The sequence below is a fragment of the Carassius auratus genome, chromosome 12 (assembly GCF_003368295.1).
Source record: "Carassius auratus strain Wakin chromosome 12, ASM336829v1, whole genome shotgun sequence".
Classification (NCBI taxonomy): domain Eukaryota; kingdom Metazoa; phylum Chordata; class Actinopteri; order Cypriniformes; family Cyprinidae; genus Carassius; species Carassius auratus.
The window spans coordinates 9,678,317-9,696,926 of NC_039254.1; the positions used below are offsets into that span (position 1 = coordinate 9,678,317).

The 18,610-nt window shown below is 39.7% G+C and overlaps 1 protein-coding gene across 1 annotated transcript in view; it reads right to left on the reverse strand.

Moving 5' to 3' along the window:
• The window catches only part of LOC113111767 (transformation/transcription domain-associated protein), a 73,779-nt gene that overhangs the window by 30,136 nt on the left and 25,033 nt on the right, over positions 1–18,610 (reverse strand). The window contains exons 35-49 of the mRNA XM_026276832.1: positions 17,589–17,787; positions 15,358–15,486; positions 14,780–15,046; positions 13,811–14,017; positions 13,501–13,659; positions 13,266–13,400; positions 13,023–13,133; positions 12,736–12,882; positions 7,701–7,914; positions 7,222–7,347; positions 6,239–6,385; positions 4,143–4,345; positions 2,468–2,589; positions 1,855–2,068; positions 119–298 (exon numbers count right to left, since the gene is read on the reverse strand). Of these exons, the coding sequence (XP_026132617.1) occupies positions 119–298; positions 1,855–2,068; positions 2,468–2,589; positions 4,143–4,345; positions 6,239–6,385; positions 7,222–7,347; positions 7,701–7,914; positions 12,736–12,882; positions 13,023–13,133; positions 13,266–13,400; positions 13,501–13,659; positions 13,811–14,017; positions 14,780–15,046; positions 15,358–15,486; positions 17,589–17,787 (2,560 nt within the window). The remainder of the gene's footprint in view (positions 1–118; positions 299–1,854; positions 2,069–2,467; positions 2,590–4,142; positions 4,346–6,238; positions 6,386–7,221; positions 7,348–7,700; positions 7,915–12,735; positions 12,883–13,022; positions 13,134–13,265; positions 13,401–13,500; positions 13,660–13,810; positions 14,018–14,779; positions 15,047–15,357; positions 15,487–17,588; positions 17,788–18,610) is intronic.

The following is an 18,610-nucleotide window of genomic DNA, read 5'->3' on the forward strand; positions in this document are numbered from 1 at the left end:
TAATCAGAACTTTCTCTATATATCCGAATGTGATACTAGAGTCAGCTAAATTAGGCAATAAATGGCACAAACAAGCTTTTTGCACAGATGTTTGTATACACTGAATGGCACAGCTGACCTCCTCCTTGGTCTCGCTGTTTTCTCTCTCACGAGGTTCCTGTTTGATATGCGTTGCCATGGCGAAGGCTGCACGGTCATGGCTGTCAGCCAGGTTGATGACGTTGGTGATGGAGGGGAGCATGGAGCCCTGGCAGCTGGTGCCAATGGTGGTGTTCCTCTCACAGACCGCCAGCAGCAGCTGTAGAGCAGAGATGACAGAATCAAACTCTGAACTGCCTTGATTCCTAAAACACGCACGCAAACAGCTGCTCCTTCTGTGAACATCACAACACTCGGAAGAAAGCAGCTAACATTCACACATAAATGACACCTGCATGAGCCAGCATTGTTTAACAACTGCCATTTTTAACTTTTGAACATATTAATAAATAAATAAATATAAATATATTAATGCTTGACACTGTCTACAGAGCTCCAACAGTGAACATTCTTCTAGTCTATCACGGCAGGTTGATTCACGCGCACAGCTGCGCCATGTGTAGGACAGCGTTAATAATTCAAGAGCCGGAGTAGCATTGATTGTGGCTGAGATGGATGGACTGTGACCCGGGCGGCCAAATACCAGAGCTGTAACATCATGGTGAATGTATTAACAACAGAAGAAGAATTCTCTAAAAAACCAGCTGAGGTTTTGATAAAATCATCAAGAGGAAATCTGTGACGTTAAAATGATACAGGACGCACACAACTGCTATGCAAGGTGCAATTAGCTTCTATGTAATTTAAGCATGTGCATAATTATGAAGTATTATCCACTCTGCACAAAGCTTACAACATGACTGAAGATGAATAATACATTGGCATTTATTTATTTTTATAAAAAAAAAATCTGTACACATATCCTGCTGTGTGACATGCAATGTTATATTATAGTAATTAGGGCTGTACGATAAATCAAAATTAAATTGAAATATCTTAGATTTAACTGTTTTTATTGATTCACCGTGACTAAGAAACACACGAGGATGACAATATATAGTTTATCGGAGTCATTATTATTAAAATTAAATACATTTATAATGCAATGAATGCCTTTATCAGTACCTAGAATATTATGAAATATGTTGCGTGCCTTATTCTGTGTAAAAAGTCACATCATCTCACAGAAGGATTTATTTCAAACACTCCACTGACGTTATAAAGCCAGTTTGAAGTAAAAATCTGTTATTAAATGTGGTATTTTCACATGCTTGCAGATGGAGCAGCATTTACTACAAAGAGCTGCGGTTCACTGAGAAGCTATGCAAACCCCCCTGATTAACGCAAACAATATCATAATCGCGCAATAAAATCGTCTGCGATTTTTTTGCATAACTTGTCAGTGAACTACGTTTCTGTGTAGTAAATGGTGCTCCATCTGAAAGCACGTAATGATGATTTACTGCTGATTACAGAACCGGCTTTACAAAATGTTAACAAAATGCGCATGAAAATAGCATTCGATTAATCGTGCAGCCCTAATAGAAATTATAAATGAAACCACTGCTTTAAATGCAATTATATTCCAATTTAAATATTATACATTTATTTGCTTGCTTAAATCAATCAACATTTAATGTTTTCTTTATTTTATTGAATATTACATTTTCTTTTCTTTTTTTTTTTGTCTTAACATAAATTGCGTTTCTCCAGAAATGCCTCTATTGGTCCATCTCTAACTATGACTTAACTGAATTCATGTTAATTTTTAGTGTGGTTTTCCTTAAATTTTTTCAATAAAATGTGTGTCTGTACCTCAATGCACTGCTTGATCCAGAAGTGGCTGCCCATGGCCTCCCAATTCTGCGAGCAGCAAATATACAGAAGCCTCTCGTAGACTCGCCGCTTCATTGATAAATCAAACACATCAAAAAACTTTGCTCTGATCAGCGGCTGGGTGCAGCGGAGCCCTGACAAGAACGCTGGCTCTAGCTTAGATGTGATGTCACTCCCTGAGAGGCTCTCATCTCTGGAAAAAAAAAAACAAGTACCAAAGTGCTTTAGACAAAAGCTGCGAGATTGTGCTTGTGTTTACCTTCTGATACAGTGTGAAATGCAGTGTGCCAATAAACAACATGGCAGGTCTTTAGCAAACAACAGCTATTACGGACTGCATGTGTTCCAGAGTAGAGCTGTTGATTTAAGCCTATGGGTTCTCACCAGGATGAATTACTCCTGACGCTGGAGAAATGCTCTCTTGCCCAGGGTGACTGTAACCCCTAATGACTCCTGTCCCTCAAACACCACCAGCCCCAACTTTAGCAATCAAAATGGGGCCTACCACCCACCGGCCATAGTCTTGTTGCTAATGGCAATAGATGGAAGGCCAGCGCGGACAGCGGACCCTGTGATTAATCGGCGTAATTACCTGTAGACGTAATTAACGAGGTCCAGGAACTGGGCATTCAATTCAAGGTCGTCAGGAAAGCGCTTCTCAATATAGGTCATCATTTTCACCAGCAGAATGGACTTCTCTCTTGGATTAGGCACCTAGGGAAGAGAAACGAAGACAAACAGAGCCTAAGACTATAGAAAAAGGAGGAGGAGAAGGGGGTAAGGGATTGATACAGTCCATTTATCTTTCATCTATCAGGAGAGCTGTGCAGCACCTTTGCTCGGCTCCTTTTTCTCCCTGTCTGCTCTCTCGCCTCAGGCTAACAGAACAGACACCTGGGTTCAGCTGTCCGGGCCACGGCGCACTGAATACACAATGCCTCATTTACAGCAGGATAGGCTTTGAGCTCAAATGTTTAACACTGCTGTATTCAGAGTATTCAGCCAGAGGATCAGGCACAAGGAGGAGGAGAAGCACAATTCTGAGATAGCCCAACAAGTCTTAGTTATTTAAATTTAATTGTTAACCAGTCCCTCCAGAAAAACGTGAATTTTTTTTATTATTGTTGCGGGCAAAAGTCCTTGATTTTGCCGCACGTTTTCTTAAAAATGCGATGGAATATGTGGGATATTTTTGCAATTTTATGCGATTAATTTGCGTGAGCTTGCAAAAACTGCGGTTTGATGAAAAAGAGAAAAAAAGGTGATTCCCTCAAAACTTTTTTCTCACTAGGCTACTACCTTAATGTAAAGAGTCATTTCATGAGCATACTAAATCACAGAATATTTAAGTTGCAATCTCTTACTGCAACGTAAGTTATTTTACATACTACTTATATAATTACAACTGTAAGTTTTTGGTACTGTTCTGAAACAAAAAAGTGCAATCTTACAACTGTAAAGTTGCATTAATTTCTGAATGAAACTACAACAGTGTTAGTAGCCTAGTGAGAAGGGAGTGTTGGGGGAATCACCTTTTTTTCTCTATTTCAAGTTCTCGCAATATAATTTGCCCCCACTGTCATGTAAAAAATTGGGAAACTGCTTTGCGCGTTCTTTTGCGCTTATTTTTGTTGGCAAATAAGAATGATTTGCGCGCTTCAAGTTTCACCCTGGTTTCACCACAGGGTTTGCAGATGATGTTCATGTCACGTAATTACGTCACTTCATAAGGTTCCCATGGCAATAGGGGGACAATGTGTTACTTGTGTGAAGTAAACGCAACATTTTTCAACTTTCTGCTAATATATATGTGAGTATTTTGCAAAGAAAATACAGGGATTATGAAATCATGCTAGCCCCGCATATTTTGCTTTCTGAAATCAGCAATTTATGCAGCAAAAGAGCGGCGTATTTGAAAAAATGCGACTCCGCATAAATATACGGCCTTTGGCTGGTTATGCATTAAATCAAGCGATCGCATAATCACATTTCCTGGAGGGACTGGTTAACTTAATAAAATCGCAACTAAAATTTCAACAAAAAACAAAAAAATGTACAACATTAAACTGAACTTGCACTTGAGTTGGTTTGTTTTTATTATAATTTATTGTTTTTTTAATCAGCCATGAATTGTTGACATGTAAATGTCATCTCTGCATACATTTTGGAACACTTAAGTATGTTAAGACCTAAAGAAAATTCCTCATCATATGTCACCAGGTGTTAACAGAATTTTCATTGTGAGGCAGCAGCCTGTGAGATTTTACCTGGTTGGTAGCCATGGTGTTGCCTGAGTTCTTGACCCATTCCTCCACAATCTTCACCACAGCTCGAAGAATCTTTGGGTCAGGAGATTTCTCGATGAGGGAGGTGAGGATGACCTGGATGAAGTTCTTCCTCATTTCCATGTTCATAACCGACAGCCTCTCCTTTACCAGATCCAAACTAAGCATGACCAACTCACTCGTCACTACAGTCAAACATAGAAGAACATGATTACATGGCAGCAATACTATTTCCATTTCTTTCGTTCACAGGCCTTCTGTGATTTTCCAAACTTAAAAGAGAAAAAACTACACAGGCTCACACACACAGCAATATGTTACATAAATCTCAAAGGCTACCATCGTACATACATCACAAATTGTAAAAGACAGCTGAGGATATGAACCATAAAATACAAAATTCTGCCTGCTGAAAACGGGGGAAACGTGATTGAGTTTTAGCATGGAGAGCTGTAGCAGAAAGGAGACGGGTTATGAGTTTAGTCAGGCCTCTGAATGTATTTTCTGCTTGATTTGCTCAAGGTAAAATGTGATTGTTCTGATGAGTCAAACCCTTGAGGGAGAATATGTTAGAGGCTGATTTCCAGTTCGCCGCTGACTCACGCTGTGAGGGGGTCTTGGGCGATGCTGTCAGGGTGACATTGCAGCATGAGGCCTTCAGACAGCACAGGACAGACAGGACAGAAAGTGTGCGGATATGTGTGTGTGTGTGTCTGATCAGTCCCATCTCCATTTACCATTTAAAAACCATAATAGCATCTAGCAGCCACTGAGCAGATGGGATTGTCTGGATTTTATATTCCGGTGGACACAGTGGGAGCTTTTTGACTTCAATCACAGAAAAGATGTTTCTCAGTATGGATGGATTTGTGGGCCGGTCTCCGAACATTTGATTGGCCCTCCTGCAGCACCCAGTGGTCAAATATGGACAGCACATGCTGAAGTCAAACGGTTCTCTCTCACACTCTGCTCCAAGTTGACAACGTGTCTTTTTGTCTTTCTGCCCACTTTTTAAACTCCTCCAGATGACTGCAGACAACAGGATTAAAGCTGTCCCAGTAAGAGTGCATATTTTTCCATCATACTGTCAAGAGCCTTAATTTAAAACGACTGCAAGTTCGGGGCCAAGAGGAAGAGGACCCATCATTCTAACTACAAAAATTAGAAGACATTTAGAGACAACTTGAAGCAAAATGGTTGAAAACCTCTGAATTCCATCACTTGCAATGTGATATTTGCTTATTACTTTAGATCAATAGTTGGCGCTGACACCAGATTTGATCTCACCACAAATGTGGTGTGGTCAGTATTGGGTGACAATGCCACAAACTTTGGAATCAATGTGTCAAAGCTTTGCAGAGATACAGCCTCAGATGCAGTCTGGCATCATGCCATCAAATTCGCTGATGTGGAAAATGAAAATGGTTTTGCCTATTGACAACATGGTCTGAAGAAAAAGAGTTAAGTTAGGTGAAAAAAAGTCTAATCTAAAATGAGGGACAGGATGTTTGGCCGATTATGGCCAAACTTCTCAGAATTTATAGGCAAAAAAAAAAGCCTCAGTTCACGGTTGCCACAAAAAAAAAAAAAAAAAAAAAAAAACGCATTGTAGAGATAAAGCCTCACATTCATTTTGGTGTGATTGTTCTCAAATAATGCGCTAACAAATTTGACAGTTTAATTTATCAACCTGAATTTCCTAAATTTTTGTTGCAATGATCTGAAGATGATCAAATAATTTTTATTTATTTTTTAATCTGAGCAAAGGTTTGAAAGTACATTTTTACAAAAAAATAATAAAGGCACGATTTTCATGACAGAAAATGATGTCAGAGTAGAGAATTCAAATTTGTTATGTTATTACTGTTCAGACTATTCTTTATCTGTGTGCCTTTCCTGCAAGCAGTTCTATGGGCTGCCTTAGACACAAGAGCAGAGAAAGAAAAATAAGACTAACAGTGCTTTGCCCCTTATAATAATAAAAAATTTTTTTACTATTCCAACTACTTGAGAAATCAATTTTTAATGTATCTTTGGTGGAAAAACGTTCTAGGCCCAAGAGTCTAAAGTATGGTCACCTGTGCTGGTTTCAGCAGCTCCAGGGTTGGGTTGTGGGTTCAGGTGCTCTCTCACCATCTTCTGCAGGGAGCGCATAAAGACGGAAATGAGGCGGTCGATGTAGCTGGAGTTGTTGCTGCAGGCCGACTTTAGGATCATCAGCGTTCCTGGAAGCAAAGAGGAGAGAAAAGCTGGTAACATGACGCCCCGCTGCCCTCACAACACTGTCAGGGACAGCAAGCGACATGCGCCTGCTAATGACTTTGGGTTCAGCTCCTTTGTCCCTGTTGTTGTATTACAAGGACGTTTCTGAAGAAATCTAACCGAGTTAACGGGTAAGGATGGAGACAAAAAAAAAAAAAAAATATGAGTAATGCATTTCTTAGATCACAGCTCTGGGGAGGAAAGATAAATGTAAAAAGTCACCCTCGATGGAGACACATAGAGTACATCAGTGGTAAATGTAACTCTAGAGCACTGCCAGAGCGGAATCAGGAGGCATTTATTGACCAATGGTGCCATTTTGGGCTGAAATGAAACACTGGTAACTTTAGAATGTTATCCAATAGAGTTTTATCACTTTTTGTTTTGAATAATGAAATATAATTAAAGATATTTCATTATATATATATATATATATATATATATATATATATATATATATATATATATATATATATATATATATATATTTATTTTATTTTTTTTTAAATGAATCCACACTACCTAAGATATTTTTTTAAACACGTTTTAGAAAAATGCTCAACAAGACTGCGTTTATTTGATCAAAAATACAGTAAAAAAAAAAAAAATTCATCTTGTGAAATGTAATGCATGCTTGCTGCATAGGATTGGTAAGTTTATAAATATATGATTTACATTTTGTAAGTATATAACTGAAGTAAAAGACCCTTTTGAAAACCATAACATCTATTTTGTCTTGGGAAAGATTTTCCAGAGAAACTCCCATTGGTCATGTCGTAGAGCTATTACATTTTCTCACCGAACAATTGAGTTGGGTTAGCGCTGCTGGCTTTCTCATAGTTTGTGAGGCCTTCATAAATGACCTTCCCTACGGCAGCATACAAACACTCCAGCTCCTCATACTTGGAAGCCACTGAGGATGTGCCTAAAGAAAAAAACAAAATATTAGTGGAAAAAAGTTTTAACGTAAATAAATATCACAGTTTAATTGAAAAACTAGCACAACCTGGACAATCTTATAAAGAGGTTACAGATAACAGAAATATTGCTTTAACATATAATCGCTGGTGTATAAAGTTATTATTTTGCAACCTCTGTGGAGATTCAAAAAATTGATGTGTTTGTTAACAGCTGCTGACCATAATACTGGCCTTTAGACTGCATCTTTCACTGAAGAAAATCAAATGATGCAATTATTGTTCGCCATATATATCTGTAGCATTGCCCAAATGAGGTCTCTAGGTGAAGATATCATCAATCACAGCTTCATCTACTCACTAGGTTCTGTGGGGAAGGTGCTCGTGAGTCTGGATAGGAGGGAGTGGACTGCCCTCAACACTTTGGTGTTTCCACAGGTCATGCAAGCTGCAATGCCACGCTGCAGAGGCTTGAAATGTGCAAGGATGCCTGGAGGCTGCAGTACTGAGAGAAGGAAGCAAAGAATCTCCAGCCCTGTGCAGATGTTGGAGAAGTTTGCCTGGTTTGGCTGCTCCTGAAAAACAGAGAAGGATATGCTGAAGGATGAGGTACAGAGGAGCACAAACTAATTCAAAACTTTGAGGTTGGTAAGATGTACAATAAAGGAAATAAAAATGTTTTGATCCCCTGCTGAATTTGATTTTGTAAAAATGCCCATTGGCAAAGAAATTATCAGTATAAACATTTTATGGTCTGTTTATTTTAACAGTGAGAGACAGAAATAAAAAAAAAAAAAAAAAATCCAGAAAAATTGATTTAAAAAAAGGAAAAAATTGATTTGCATTTTAATGATTTAAATACGTATTTGATCCTGTATCAATCAGCAAGATTTCTGGCTCCCAGGAGTCTTTTATACAGGTAATAAAGTGAGATTAGGAGCACTCTTTTAAGATCCTAATCTGATCTTTTTACCTGTTCACAGAAGTAATAAATCAATCAATCATTCCAAGCTCTCCTGCATGGCCAAGACCAAAGAGCTGTCCAAGCATGTCAAGGACATGATTGTAGACTTCCACAAATCTGGAATGGGTTACAAGACCATCGCCAAGCAGCTTGTTGAGAAGGTGACAACAGTTGGCTTGAGTATCCGCAAATAGAAGAAACACAAAATAACGGTCAATCTCCCTTGGTCTCAGGCTCCATCCAAGATCTCACATTGTGTAGTTTCAATGATCATGAGAAAGGTGAGGAATCAGACCAGAACTACAAGTGAGGATCTTGCCAATGATCTCATGGCAGCTGGGACCAGTCACCAAGAAAACAATTGGTAACACACTACGCCATGAATGGCTTTTCAAGAAAGCACATGTACAGGCCTATCTGAAGTTTGCAAATGAATATCTGAATAATTCGGAGAAGAACTAAGTGAAAGAGTTGTGGTCAAATGAGACCAAATTCGAGCTCTTTGGCATCAACTGAACTCACCGTTTTAGGAGAAGGAAGAATTGCTGCCTATGACCCCAAGAACACCATCAAACATGTAGGTGAAAACATGCTTTGGGGGTGTTTTCTGCTAAGGGGACAGGAAAACTGCATTGTATCAAAGAGTCGATGGATGTGGCCATGTACCATCCAATCTTGGGTGAGAACTTCCTTCCCTCAGCAAGGGCACTGAAAATAGGTCGTGGATGGGTTTTCCAGCATGACAATGAACCAAAACACACGGCCAAGGCAACAAAGTAGTGGCTCAAGAAGAAGGACATCCTGTAGTGGCCTAGCCAGTCTCCAGACTTTAATCCCACAGAAAAACTGTGGAGGGAACTGAAGGTTCGAGTTGCCAATAACTGACTACACGAGTAACCCTTGACGGTAACACGATGAATAAAGGGTTTATCTCATGACTGCTTTATCTCTGCTATACACGCAGGCACAGCAGAAAGCTGTTTTTTCGCCGGGGGAAGGTGGGAAGGGCGACTTTTCCCATAATAGATATTCCGTTTAACTACCAGATGCCCGGGTGTAACAGGCCAAGCGATGCCAAGCTTAGCTGCAGTGCATTTACAGGCCTTGACTAGGTTGCAATCCACCACCGTCAACACCACATCGCCACTCTGAAAGATCACCGGCCTGGATGCTTGGGCTGCAGACAGGATAGCATCATCCTCCTCATCATCTGGCTTATATCGGAGGAGGCAAGCTATCATCTCCTCATCTTCCTCCTCATCTCCCTCGACAGCTGGTCAAAAGTGATGCAAACTCAAGGGCACCTGAATCCATAATATCTCCCCACAAAGAAAGATCATCCAGGGGAGATGGTTGGGGCCCCTTTGGCAAAGGAGGGACAGCGGTGAGAACTGGATTGTCTTTGGAAGATGACGTCACTTAGCCTTTGCTCTCGAATCCTGGAAGGCATTACATGACAGAACAAGCAACTTTCGGCATTTGCCAGCGCAGCCTGGGAATGCTTGACACCCATGCATGCTATACACATCGGATGCGAATCCTTACCTGAGATAATGAATCCACATGCTGCCGGACATAAGCATGAACGGGCGTCCTTCCCTTTCTCTACGGTGACCATTGACACGGACATGGTGAGTCAAATTTCCTCTAAACTTAGCTCACCTTAATGCATTAGATAGGATAGGAAAAACTCATAACAGCAAACGTCAACGTCAACCTTAACGGTATGTCTACGGACTGAAAGCAGCACTGAAAAAAAAAAAAAGTCTTCACTGGCAAGAGAACAAGAATGCTGTTTTGGGAATCACAGCTGTATATATAGGGAGGGGGTGGGATCTTTGTCATCAAGTCAACCACTTGAGATTTTCTGATATTTTCAGTGTGTGAGATTTGTTTAAAAATCTTTATTGTAGGTCCTCTATGACCCACCTCTCTTAAACGTGTAGTTTTCTAAAAATTCCCTCCTTCCGACAAGTGCAGTCTTCTCTAATTGGCCCACTCACTCAGTTTATTCTGATTGGCCAAACACCACAAGCACTCATCGGAAATGCAACACCCCTTTCCATAATCGCAAGCTTCCACTTTCAAAGTAAATGTAAAGATAGTTAATAATGTCAATAGTTTTACAATCAGTTCAAGATCGAAAGGGTAACAGTCACGTGACAGACACAGTGATGAAGCTTGTATGTGTTTGCAGTACACAAGCCACAGATGGTTAAAACAGCTGACTTTGAGGTCACTCTGTTTCTCGCTCTCTCTCTCTCGCTCTCTCACACACACACGATGCACAAAACTCAGCATTTAACAGTCAATACCCAATAGCAAATACTTAAACTAATTAAAAAGCATACTTACAGAAGCTGATTCAGAAGCACCAAGTCAGAATTATCTCCTCTCATAGGTTCACGAAACAGTGATCCATAAAATGCGTTGCTGTTCTGTTGTAAATGATCTTAAAGATTCCTAAATGCATCTACTTTCAGAAGGCCAGATAAAGTGCTTTTTTAGTTTCTTTTGCCATTAAATTTGAGTACCTCAAGCACAGTTTACTTAATTTGTATGGTTGATTTGTTGTTTTTGATTAACCAACTGTTTACTTGATTGATTACCTGAAGCAATGCTTACAAAATTTCATTAAACACTTTTAAATAAAGCAGCATGTCCCATAGCATACTGGCATGTTTATGCTGTGGTTTCGATAATCATGACATTTTACTGGACTACTGAAACTTCTCATGCCACACAAAATGCTCATATAATTGAAAAAAGTCCCTTCTTTCTCTCATTTAGGTCAAGTAACGCACAGGCTTGGCACAATGAGTAAAAACCAGTGCTGATTAGATTTCAGGGGCCACTGAATATTGACAACTAAGGTCTGACCCTGAGGACAGATTTGCACAAAGCTAAGCTCGTCCCTGCAGCTTGTCCTTTAATCACTGACAAGCAGACACAACAAGATGATAAAAGCCTCTTGGATTTGCAGCATTGGCCATTAGTTTGTATAAGAGAGCAGAAAAGAGCACCATACTTCCTCAACAGACGATGAGTGACCTGTTTGTCAAACCCACACTGAAAATAAAGACGTAAGATATGGTAGAGTGGTAATCGTCAGCTTTTCTGGCTGTTTGAAAAGAGGACACAAGAGAGACTGCATGTGTCATGTGGGACTCATCATATGCACAGAAAATCTATTTTCCCAAAGCATTAATTTTTCTGAATACTTCCTAGGAGGAACCTTTGGATGAGCAAAGGACAAATTAAAAGTCCTTTGTCTAAAAGTCTCCAAGGTACAGACAGCCTCCTCTCTGCCATATCAGAGCATTTCAATCACAGGGCTACATGAGCAGAGGGAGCTGCATAACTGTCAGGCCCTGAAAAGAATCGATAGAGTGGTGTGTCCGAACGACAGGAAGCCCACTGCCTGATAACAGGTGGAATGAGAGAGGAAGTGAGAGAGGGATGGGAGGTTGCAGTGATTATAGTGCAGGTGGTGGATGCTCACTAACTGAGAGCCGTTCTCTAAGATGACAGCTGAGTTAGTCACACCACTGAACTCCAAAGAAAGAAAAATCATTCATAAGAGTCAGGATATCGATTTGGCTGGGGAAAAAACTACTCGGAAAGGCACTGGAAATAATGAAGAGGGAAGTGAGATGAACAGGATATGAAGATCTTCAAGATCTCCTGTTCACACAAAGACCAAAAAAAGACAAAAAGTCTGAATATTAAACTGAATGAACAGTTGTTAATGTGTCTGTTCAGACTCACACAAACATTTACATGTAGATATTTTTTTCCATTGACTGAACTGTGAAAAGAAACTGGCTTACCATTTCTTGCTGTTCATCACATGGCCAGAGCCACTACAGTTACATAAAATAATAACTTGGTAGCACTCACAAAGTACTTTATTTAGAGTGAGTGAATAGCAGAGGAAGAATCCCAGAACTGGCTCATTTCTGCACACTTTTATTTGGTGTTATTAGATTAACACCATAATGAACAAAAAAATCTAAACAGCTGTTTGAAAACATGCAAACACTGTTCGTCTTCCTTTCTTCTCTGTGAAGATTTCCTTTGTTCTCTGGGACAAATGGGTGTCAAAAACAGAAATTTAAGGCACACTTTGTGTCAGAGTATCCAGGGTATATTTCTGCTTTTATAAAAATGCCTGCTACTGTCAGAGAGTGAATTTGTATTTTCATGCATCCCATAAGCAATTTTTGTTTTTTTGTTGTTGTTGTTTTTTTACACATTAGTCTAGATATTTCTTCATTTCCTTTTTGACAATAGGGCCAAGTACTCACAAATCTCCCATCCAGCCACAAATTAATACAATTTATTTTAGGATAAAAACGTCTGCCAAATAATAAAATGCAAATGTAAATGAATAAAAGAAAACAGACCAAAACCCACAAGTGTTCAGACTTACCACAGTCATGAGGAGTTTGTCAAACCACTGCAGTTTAAGTTCGGCACGGGGCCACATGTCGGGTCTAAGGGCAGTCTTCATGAGGTTCACACAGCGACGGGACAACAGTTCACCAGGGGAGCCTGCCACATTAGTGCTATCATTAACCTGCAGGCACAGAGCGGGATTTGGCTTGTGTTCGTATTAATGGACACTCCAGTAAGAATTACTAAGCAGGTATGAGAATGTTTGCTTGTTTGTTTGTGTTTAACACCATGCCAGCTTCTGTGGCTTGCATGGATAACTACCTGGCAGGCAATGCGGATAAGGAAGTTGACCACAGTATCTATGTGCTGTTTTTCCACAGGTTTGGTAAGTAGAGCCTCTGTGCCTGGCATCGACTGACTGCGGCCAAAGACCTGCACATAAAAACACAAACACAATACAGCCAATGTACTCAAACATGGCACTGTCCATCAGGGTACAGAGCGTGAGAGACTGATTACAGTGGTCACACTCGGGCTGCGGCGAGCGGTTTAAGGTTTCCTCACCGTGCCGACAGCACCAGCTGCAGTGCGAAATCTCTTTACATCTTGTGCCGAGTCGATGGACATTCCTCTCTTCATAGCACCAGAGGCTCCACTCGTACCCTCGCCCACACTTCCTGGATCAGCTTCCGATTCAGGCTGAGTACAGTAAAAAAAAAAAAAACATACACAATTAACTGTAGGGAATGTACGAAAACTTAAAAATCTGATTTTGCTATGTTATCTCCTTCTGACAAACCTGTTGGTCTTTGATTCTCTGGAGCTCCCATTTGATGACCACCTCTGCTAAGTCCACTGCCAGCTTTCTCTGCTCGATAGTCACACTAGGGGTGAAGCCCAATCGCTGCATAGCACTGATCATGTGCTGAACCAGGTGATGTCTCACTGGATAATACACCTGTAGGCAGAGAAACATACACTCAAGCTAACTCTACAAAAAACTAAATGTTATATGACCTACCAAACAAACTGATACCTAAGGCTGTGAATACTGGATTATATAAAAGTATCTGCAGGATAACTAGTGAGAGTTAGGTGAATTTACATACTCTGAAGTGCTGTACAATGAGGTGAAGTATGTGGACGAGCTGAGGAACTGTGTGGCCCTCCTCCACAATAATCTTGCGGGTCCAGTGTGTGAGCATCTGATGACCGTCCTCCATCCGAGCAGGAACTGCAGGTGTGAGAATTGCCATGGCTTGCCGAACAATGGCACGTGCTTCCATAGTATGAGCCTTTAGCAGACTGTGGAAAACCTGCAGAGAATCGATATAGAGACTTTTAACACCACTGTATCTGCCAAAAGGCTGATATCATATTTATAATAAACGTGTCATGTTATTTCCTTAATTAATTAAAAAGAAATAGCCACTAAAGATTTGGTCTGTTTAATACATTTTAATTCCATCATGGCCCAAAACAAAAACATTCTAGAAAAAAAAAGCAGAAAATGAATCCCCTAATTGTAGTCTTTTTTTAATCACAGTATAGGCTCTAATGATTTTTAAACGGCTTAGATAAAATTAGAAAATATAGAAAAATAATTATTACTTCACCAGTGTAATACAAAATATTTAGTAAAGAAATTAATACTTTTATTCAGCCAGGCTGTGTTAAATTTATCAAACTGATATCTGTAGAGACATATAATTTCTAGATTAAATAAATATATAAAGTGTTCTATTACAAATAAATGCTGTTCTTTTAAACTTGCTATTCAAAGAATTCTGAAAACAAGTATAAAGATTCCCACAAAAATATTATGCAGGCAAACTTTTTTCAACATTAGTAATAATAAGAACCATTATTAATTGAGCACGAATAATAATTATCAATAACTGAGAAATAAATCAGCATTACAATGATTGCTTTGTGATCATGTGGCACTGAAGACTGAAGTAATGGCTGCTGAAAATGTTGCCATTTCAGGAACAAAACAAAATCAGTCCAAACTAAATCAGAAATAAATAATAATTTCATAGTATTTTTTGGCAGCGGAAATTTTGTTGCATGCCTACCTGTAACACTATTTTTTTGTGAATGGCGAACTTGGCAATAATGTGCGCCAGCAAGAGGTGGCCGCTGTACTTGCAGGCCGGATCCACGCAGGTTTTGGGGAGCAGGCAAGGCCAAGCGAAGGTCATGAGACGCCTCAGCTTGCTGTTCCTGCTCTTGTTGTTGTCATGGATGTGATGAGGAGCATGCTCTACCAGCAGGGTTGAGAACTGAAGCAAGTAGATCCTCAATGAGTCGGCCAGATCTGCCTGCTTCTCAGGATCAAGAACCTACAATAACGGAAAAAAATGTCTTAAAAGTCTGTTTTAACTTGAACGGCTTCCTTTCCTGCTGGAGGTGTTCAAAACAAACCTGAGGAACAAACAGGCTTTTTGGTTTGCTCTTTGCTATGATTACCAGCAGGGGAGAGACAATCAATTTAAGCGGAAATAAATGAATGCTATTAACCTTCATTGCTTGGAAACAAACACTATGACCTTTATTTATGGCCTTGACATTTCTGCAGAAGAAATAACAGCCGGAGGTCATCCTAGACGAACTGGTGACTTGATAAAAGACAGAGTGAAATGGAGAGGGTTACCTTGGTAATGAAGACACTAGTGATGCTCTCAGGGTTGTCACCCTCTGGATTGGGCGGCCCCAAAAGTTGCTCGCCCTCTCCTTTCTCAAAGCTGTATAGGAAGGCTGGGTTCAGGATGTGCTGCAACACCTGGAAAGTGCACACAGATAACATGTAAGTTACATTTATGTATTTACATTGAGGATATAAAAGAACTGGGAAGCTGGGAACTGTTTATCAAATGAGCAGCATTACGATTGTTTTAGAAAATTAATTTTGTTGCCTGTTATTCATCCCATAGGTCTTGGACTCCAAACTGACCCAATGGCATAGATATATGATGCTGTTATAGCCTACATAAATAAATTGTATAAATATAAAAAACTAAAATTGTATTGTTTATCATCATCATCATCATTTATTATTATAATAATAGAAAGACATCTTAAAATAGCTGCCCCCTATGATGGGTAACCTGCTTCATGTATAACAAGAACTAAGGGCCACTGGAGTCTTCATATGAGCGTGTATTTAATCATATGCCAACTATTCTACTTAATGCTTTGTGTTAACATTAATGAAAAAGGTTCATGGTGAGTAAATCTTTATAGTTTTTAAGCATGATGTAATTTACTGAATTGATTGAATTTGCTTCAACGATCAAAAGCGTGGCTGCTTTGGCAGCACTGGCATAGATAAAGCCATTAAAAAGTGTGATGATGACAGAAGAGAGCGAAAAACACTACGTAGAGCCTCAGATTTGGTTCATTTGTAAGTTAACTGATATTAATCACCCTGAACATCATTATATTACTGTCACTGATAAATTGTGGCCATGTTTTTAGATGCTCAAAACCCCTAATTCCTTCAAGCCCTGACTTCCCATATGTTAACACTTATTGTTACATAATTCGAATCTTTGAACACTAATGGCTTTGTTTCTGCTCGACATTATTAATTTGAAAGAAATATCAGAGATTAACAAGCATGTCAACCACGAACCAATTGGTAATTTAAGATATGGGATAATACTAGCTTTGCACAAGACAATACTTTGTCTAGTCAGACATGGTTGTGTTGTTTGCTAGCTGAAGTGTGCATCAGCATGTGGATTTATTCAAACATGGGGGCCATGGGGCTGCAGGTGTTCCTTCATTATCCCTCGTCCTAATGAGCCCCTCTACCGTTCACATGAGTGATGGATCACAACAAATCCTTTTCTACACGATCCATCACAGCCCAAACCGCTGCGGCTCCAGCTGCCTGAAAACATCACCTTAAACATGTATTCTGTTAAGAGTGCGCAGCTGCTGAGCTCTCCTAGGGAATGTTTGGGATGCAACGTCTGTTTGGCTGTGAAGAGTGATTTAGCAGAGCAAGAGCAGCCTCAGCCATCAAAGCTGTGAAGACTACCTGCCGATACACGGCTAACGTTTCTCAAAGTCTTCGTAGAGGGTGGCAATTTGAGGAGTACCTCCAGTTCATTTTAATAAACTGGCATTTGATCTTTTATTCAAACTTGATGGAATTATTTCACATGAATGCAAATGAAGCAGGAATAGGGTTTGCGAAAAGGTGGAACATTTCCAGTAAATTTCCGAATTACTCCAGATTTTTTTTTTAATATATATTCCAGGGATTTTTGGAAAGTTTATGGAAATTTACCATAAATTTTCCACCCCTTTGCAACCCTAGGCGGGAATAAGAAACACAGCCTTGAATATCCCGACTGACCTGTTTACCGTTGGGTCCATGTACCCCAGGTAGTGCTAAACTACTGACGCATCCGAGCTAGCAGAAAACATTCTTTGTGTTGAGCCCTGCTCCATCATCTAAGTTACCCATCTTCTCCAAGCATGATTAAAGGCAAACCCTCAGCGTATGAGCAATGGCTATTAGAGTAATCTGCAGATAAATATTCATTAGCGTTCTTCAAAGACTTCGGTTGACTGTGAAGACGTGCCTTTGAGAACCGAGTGTGTCTTGCACAACCAGTCCCTGTCGCCCTCCCCTCCTGAGCATACATATTCAGCAGCGGGTGGCTGTTAGCCACATTAGATGGTCAGCGTTAAGAGAGCATGACGCTGTGCCACTCTCAACAGAAATGTACCGCAAAGGTGGAATTTATAATACTGACCATGGAGGCCGATGTCATGGCTTCTGTTACACTCCAGGTAGCTCTTAATCAAAAATGAGCGGTCACGACAAAGGCATACTACATGGGAGTTTCTTCTTAACATGTATAACCTCACCTTTGCCTTGAGCTCATCATTGAAGTGTGGGTCATTGAACTCCACGAAGCGGAAGAAGAGCGCTCGCTTGTGTGTGATGCTGTAGTTCTTTGGGATCTCCTCCTCCATGTATTCCTTCAGGAAGGTCATGTTGCACAGGAAGCGACCAGTGAAGGCTCTCAGAAGCTGAAAGAGTAGCTCAATCTCAGAGTAGTTGCGTCTGAAAGAAAATGTGCAACTTTTGTGAAAAAGAATCAAGCTAAAAACATTGCATTTCCATTTTCCAAGCTATTTACAACATTTAAAGTGCCCCTATTATGGATTTTTGAAAATTACCCTTTCATGCAGTGTGTAACACAGCTCTAAGTGAATAAAAACATCCTGCTAAGTATTAAATCTGAAAGTGTACCATATATAAAGCTATTGTCTCTCAAAAGAAAGAGCTGACTCTGAATGATTGAAATTATGTATTTAATCCCATTTTATTAATCAATTTGCTGCTGAGCTTCGAAGATCCAATTCAATCATACTAATAAGCAAAAAATACACAAAATTTATTAATTGCTGAAGAGTGCTGAACTTTCTTCTATTGTACAGATGTGAATTTACATTTCCTTCAGCCTGAGGCTTTAGGTGTGAAAGGGCTTTTACCTTTGACAAAAATAGAACGTTTTATATTAAAAGCAAACAAGCAAGCCCAGCTGAGATTTAAAAAGTAACAAAAAAGTAACAATACATTACTTTTAATAAAAAGTAACATAATTAGTTACTTTTTTAGGAAGTAATGCAATTTTGTAATGCATTACTTTTAAAAGTGACTTTCCCCAATATTGGAGAGAGAGATGGCTGGTTCAAAAGAGATTTAAACACTCTGCGTGTTGATAGCACGGGAGCGGGCAATTGTGGTCAGAAATTCAGTGGGAGCGGGATTAAATAAACAGTTCCTCGCAGTGCTCTAATACAAAAAAAGCACTGGCAACTGTAGAAAGTAAAATCCGAATTCCCGACATTTTGTGCGATTCAGAAATCCCTGCCAGACGCAT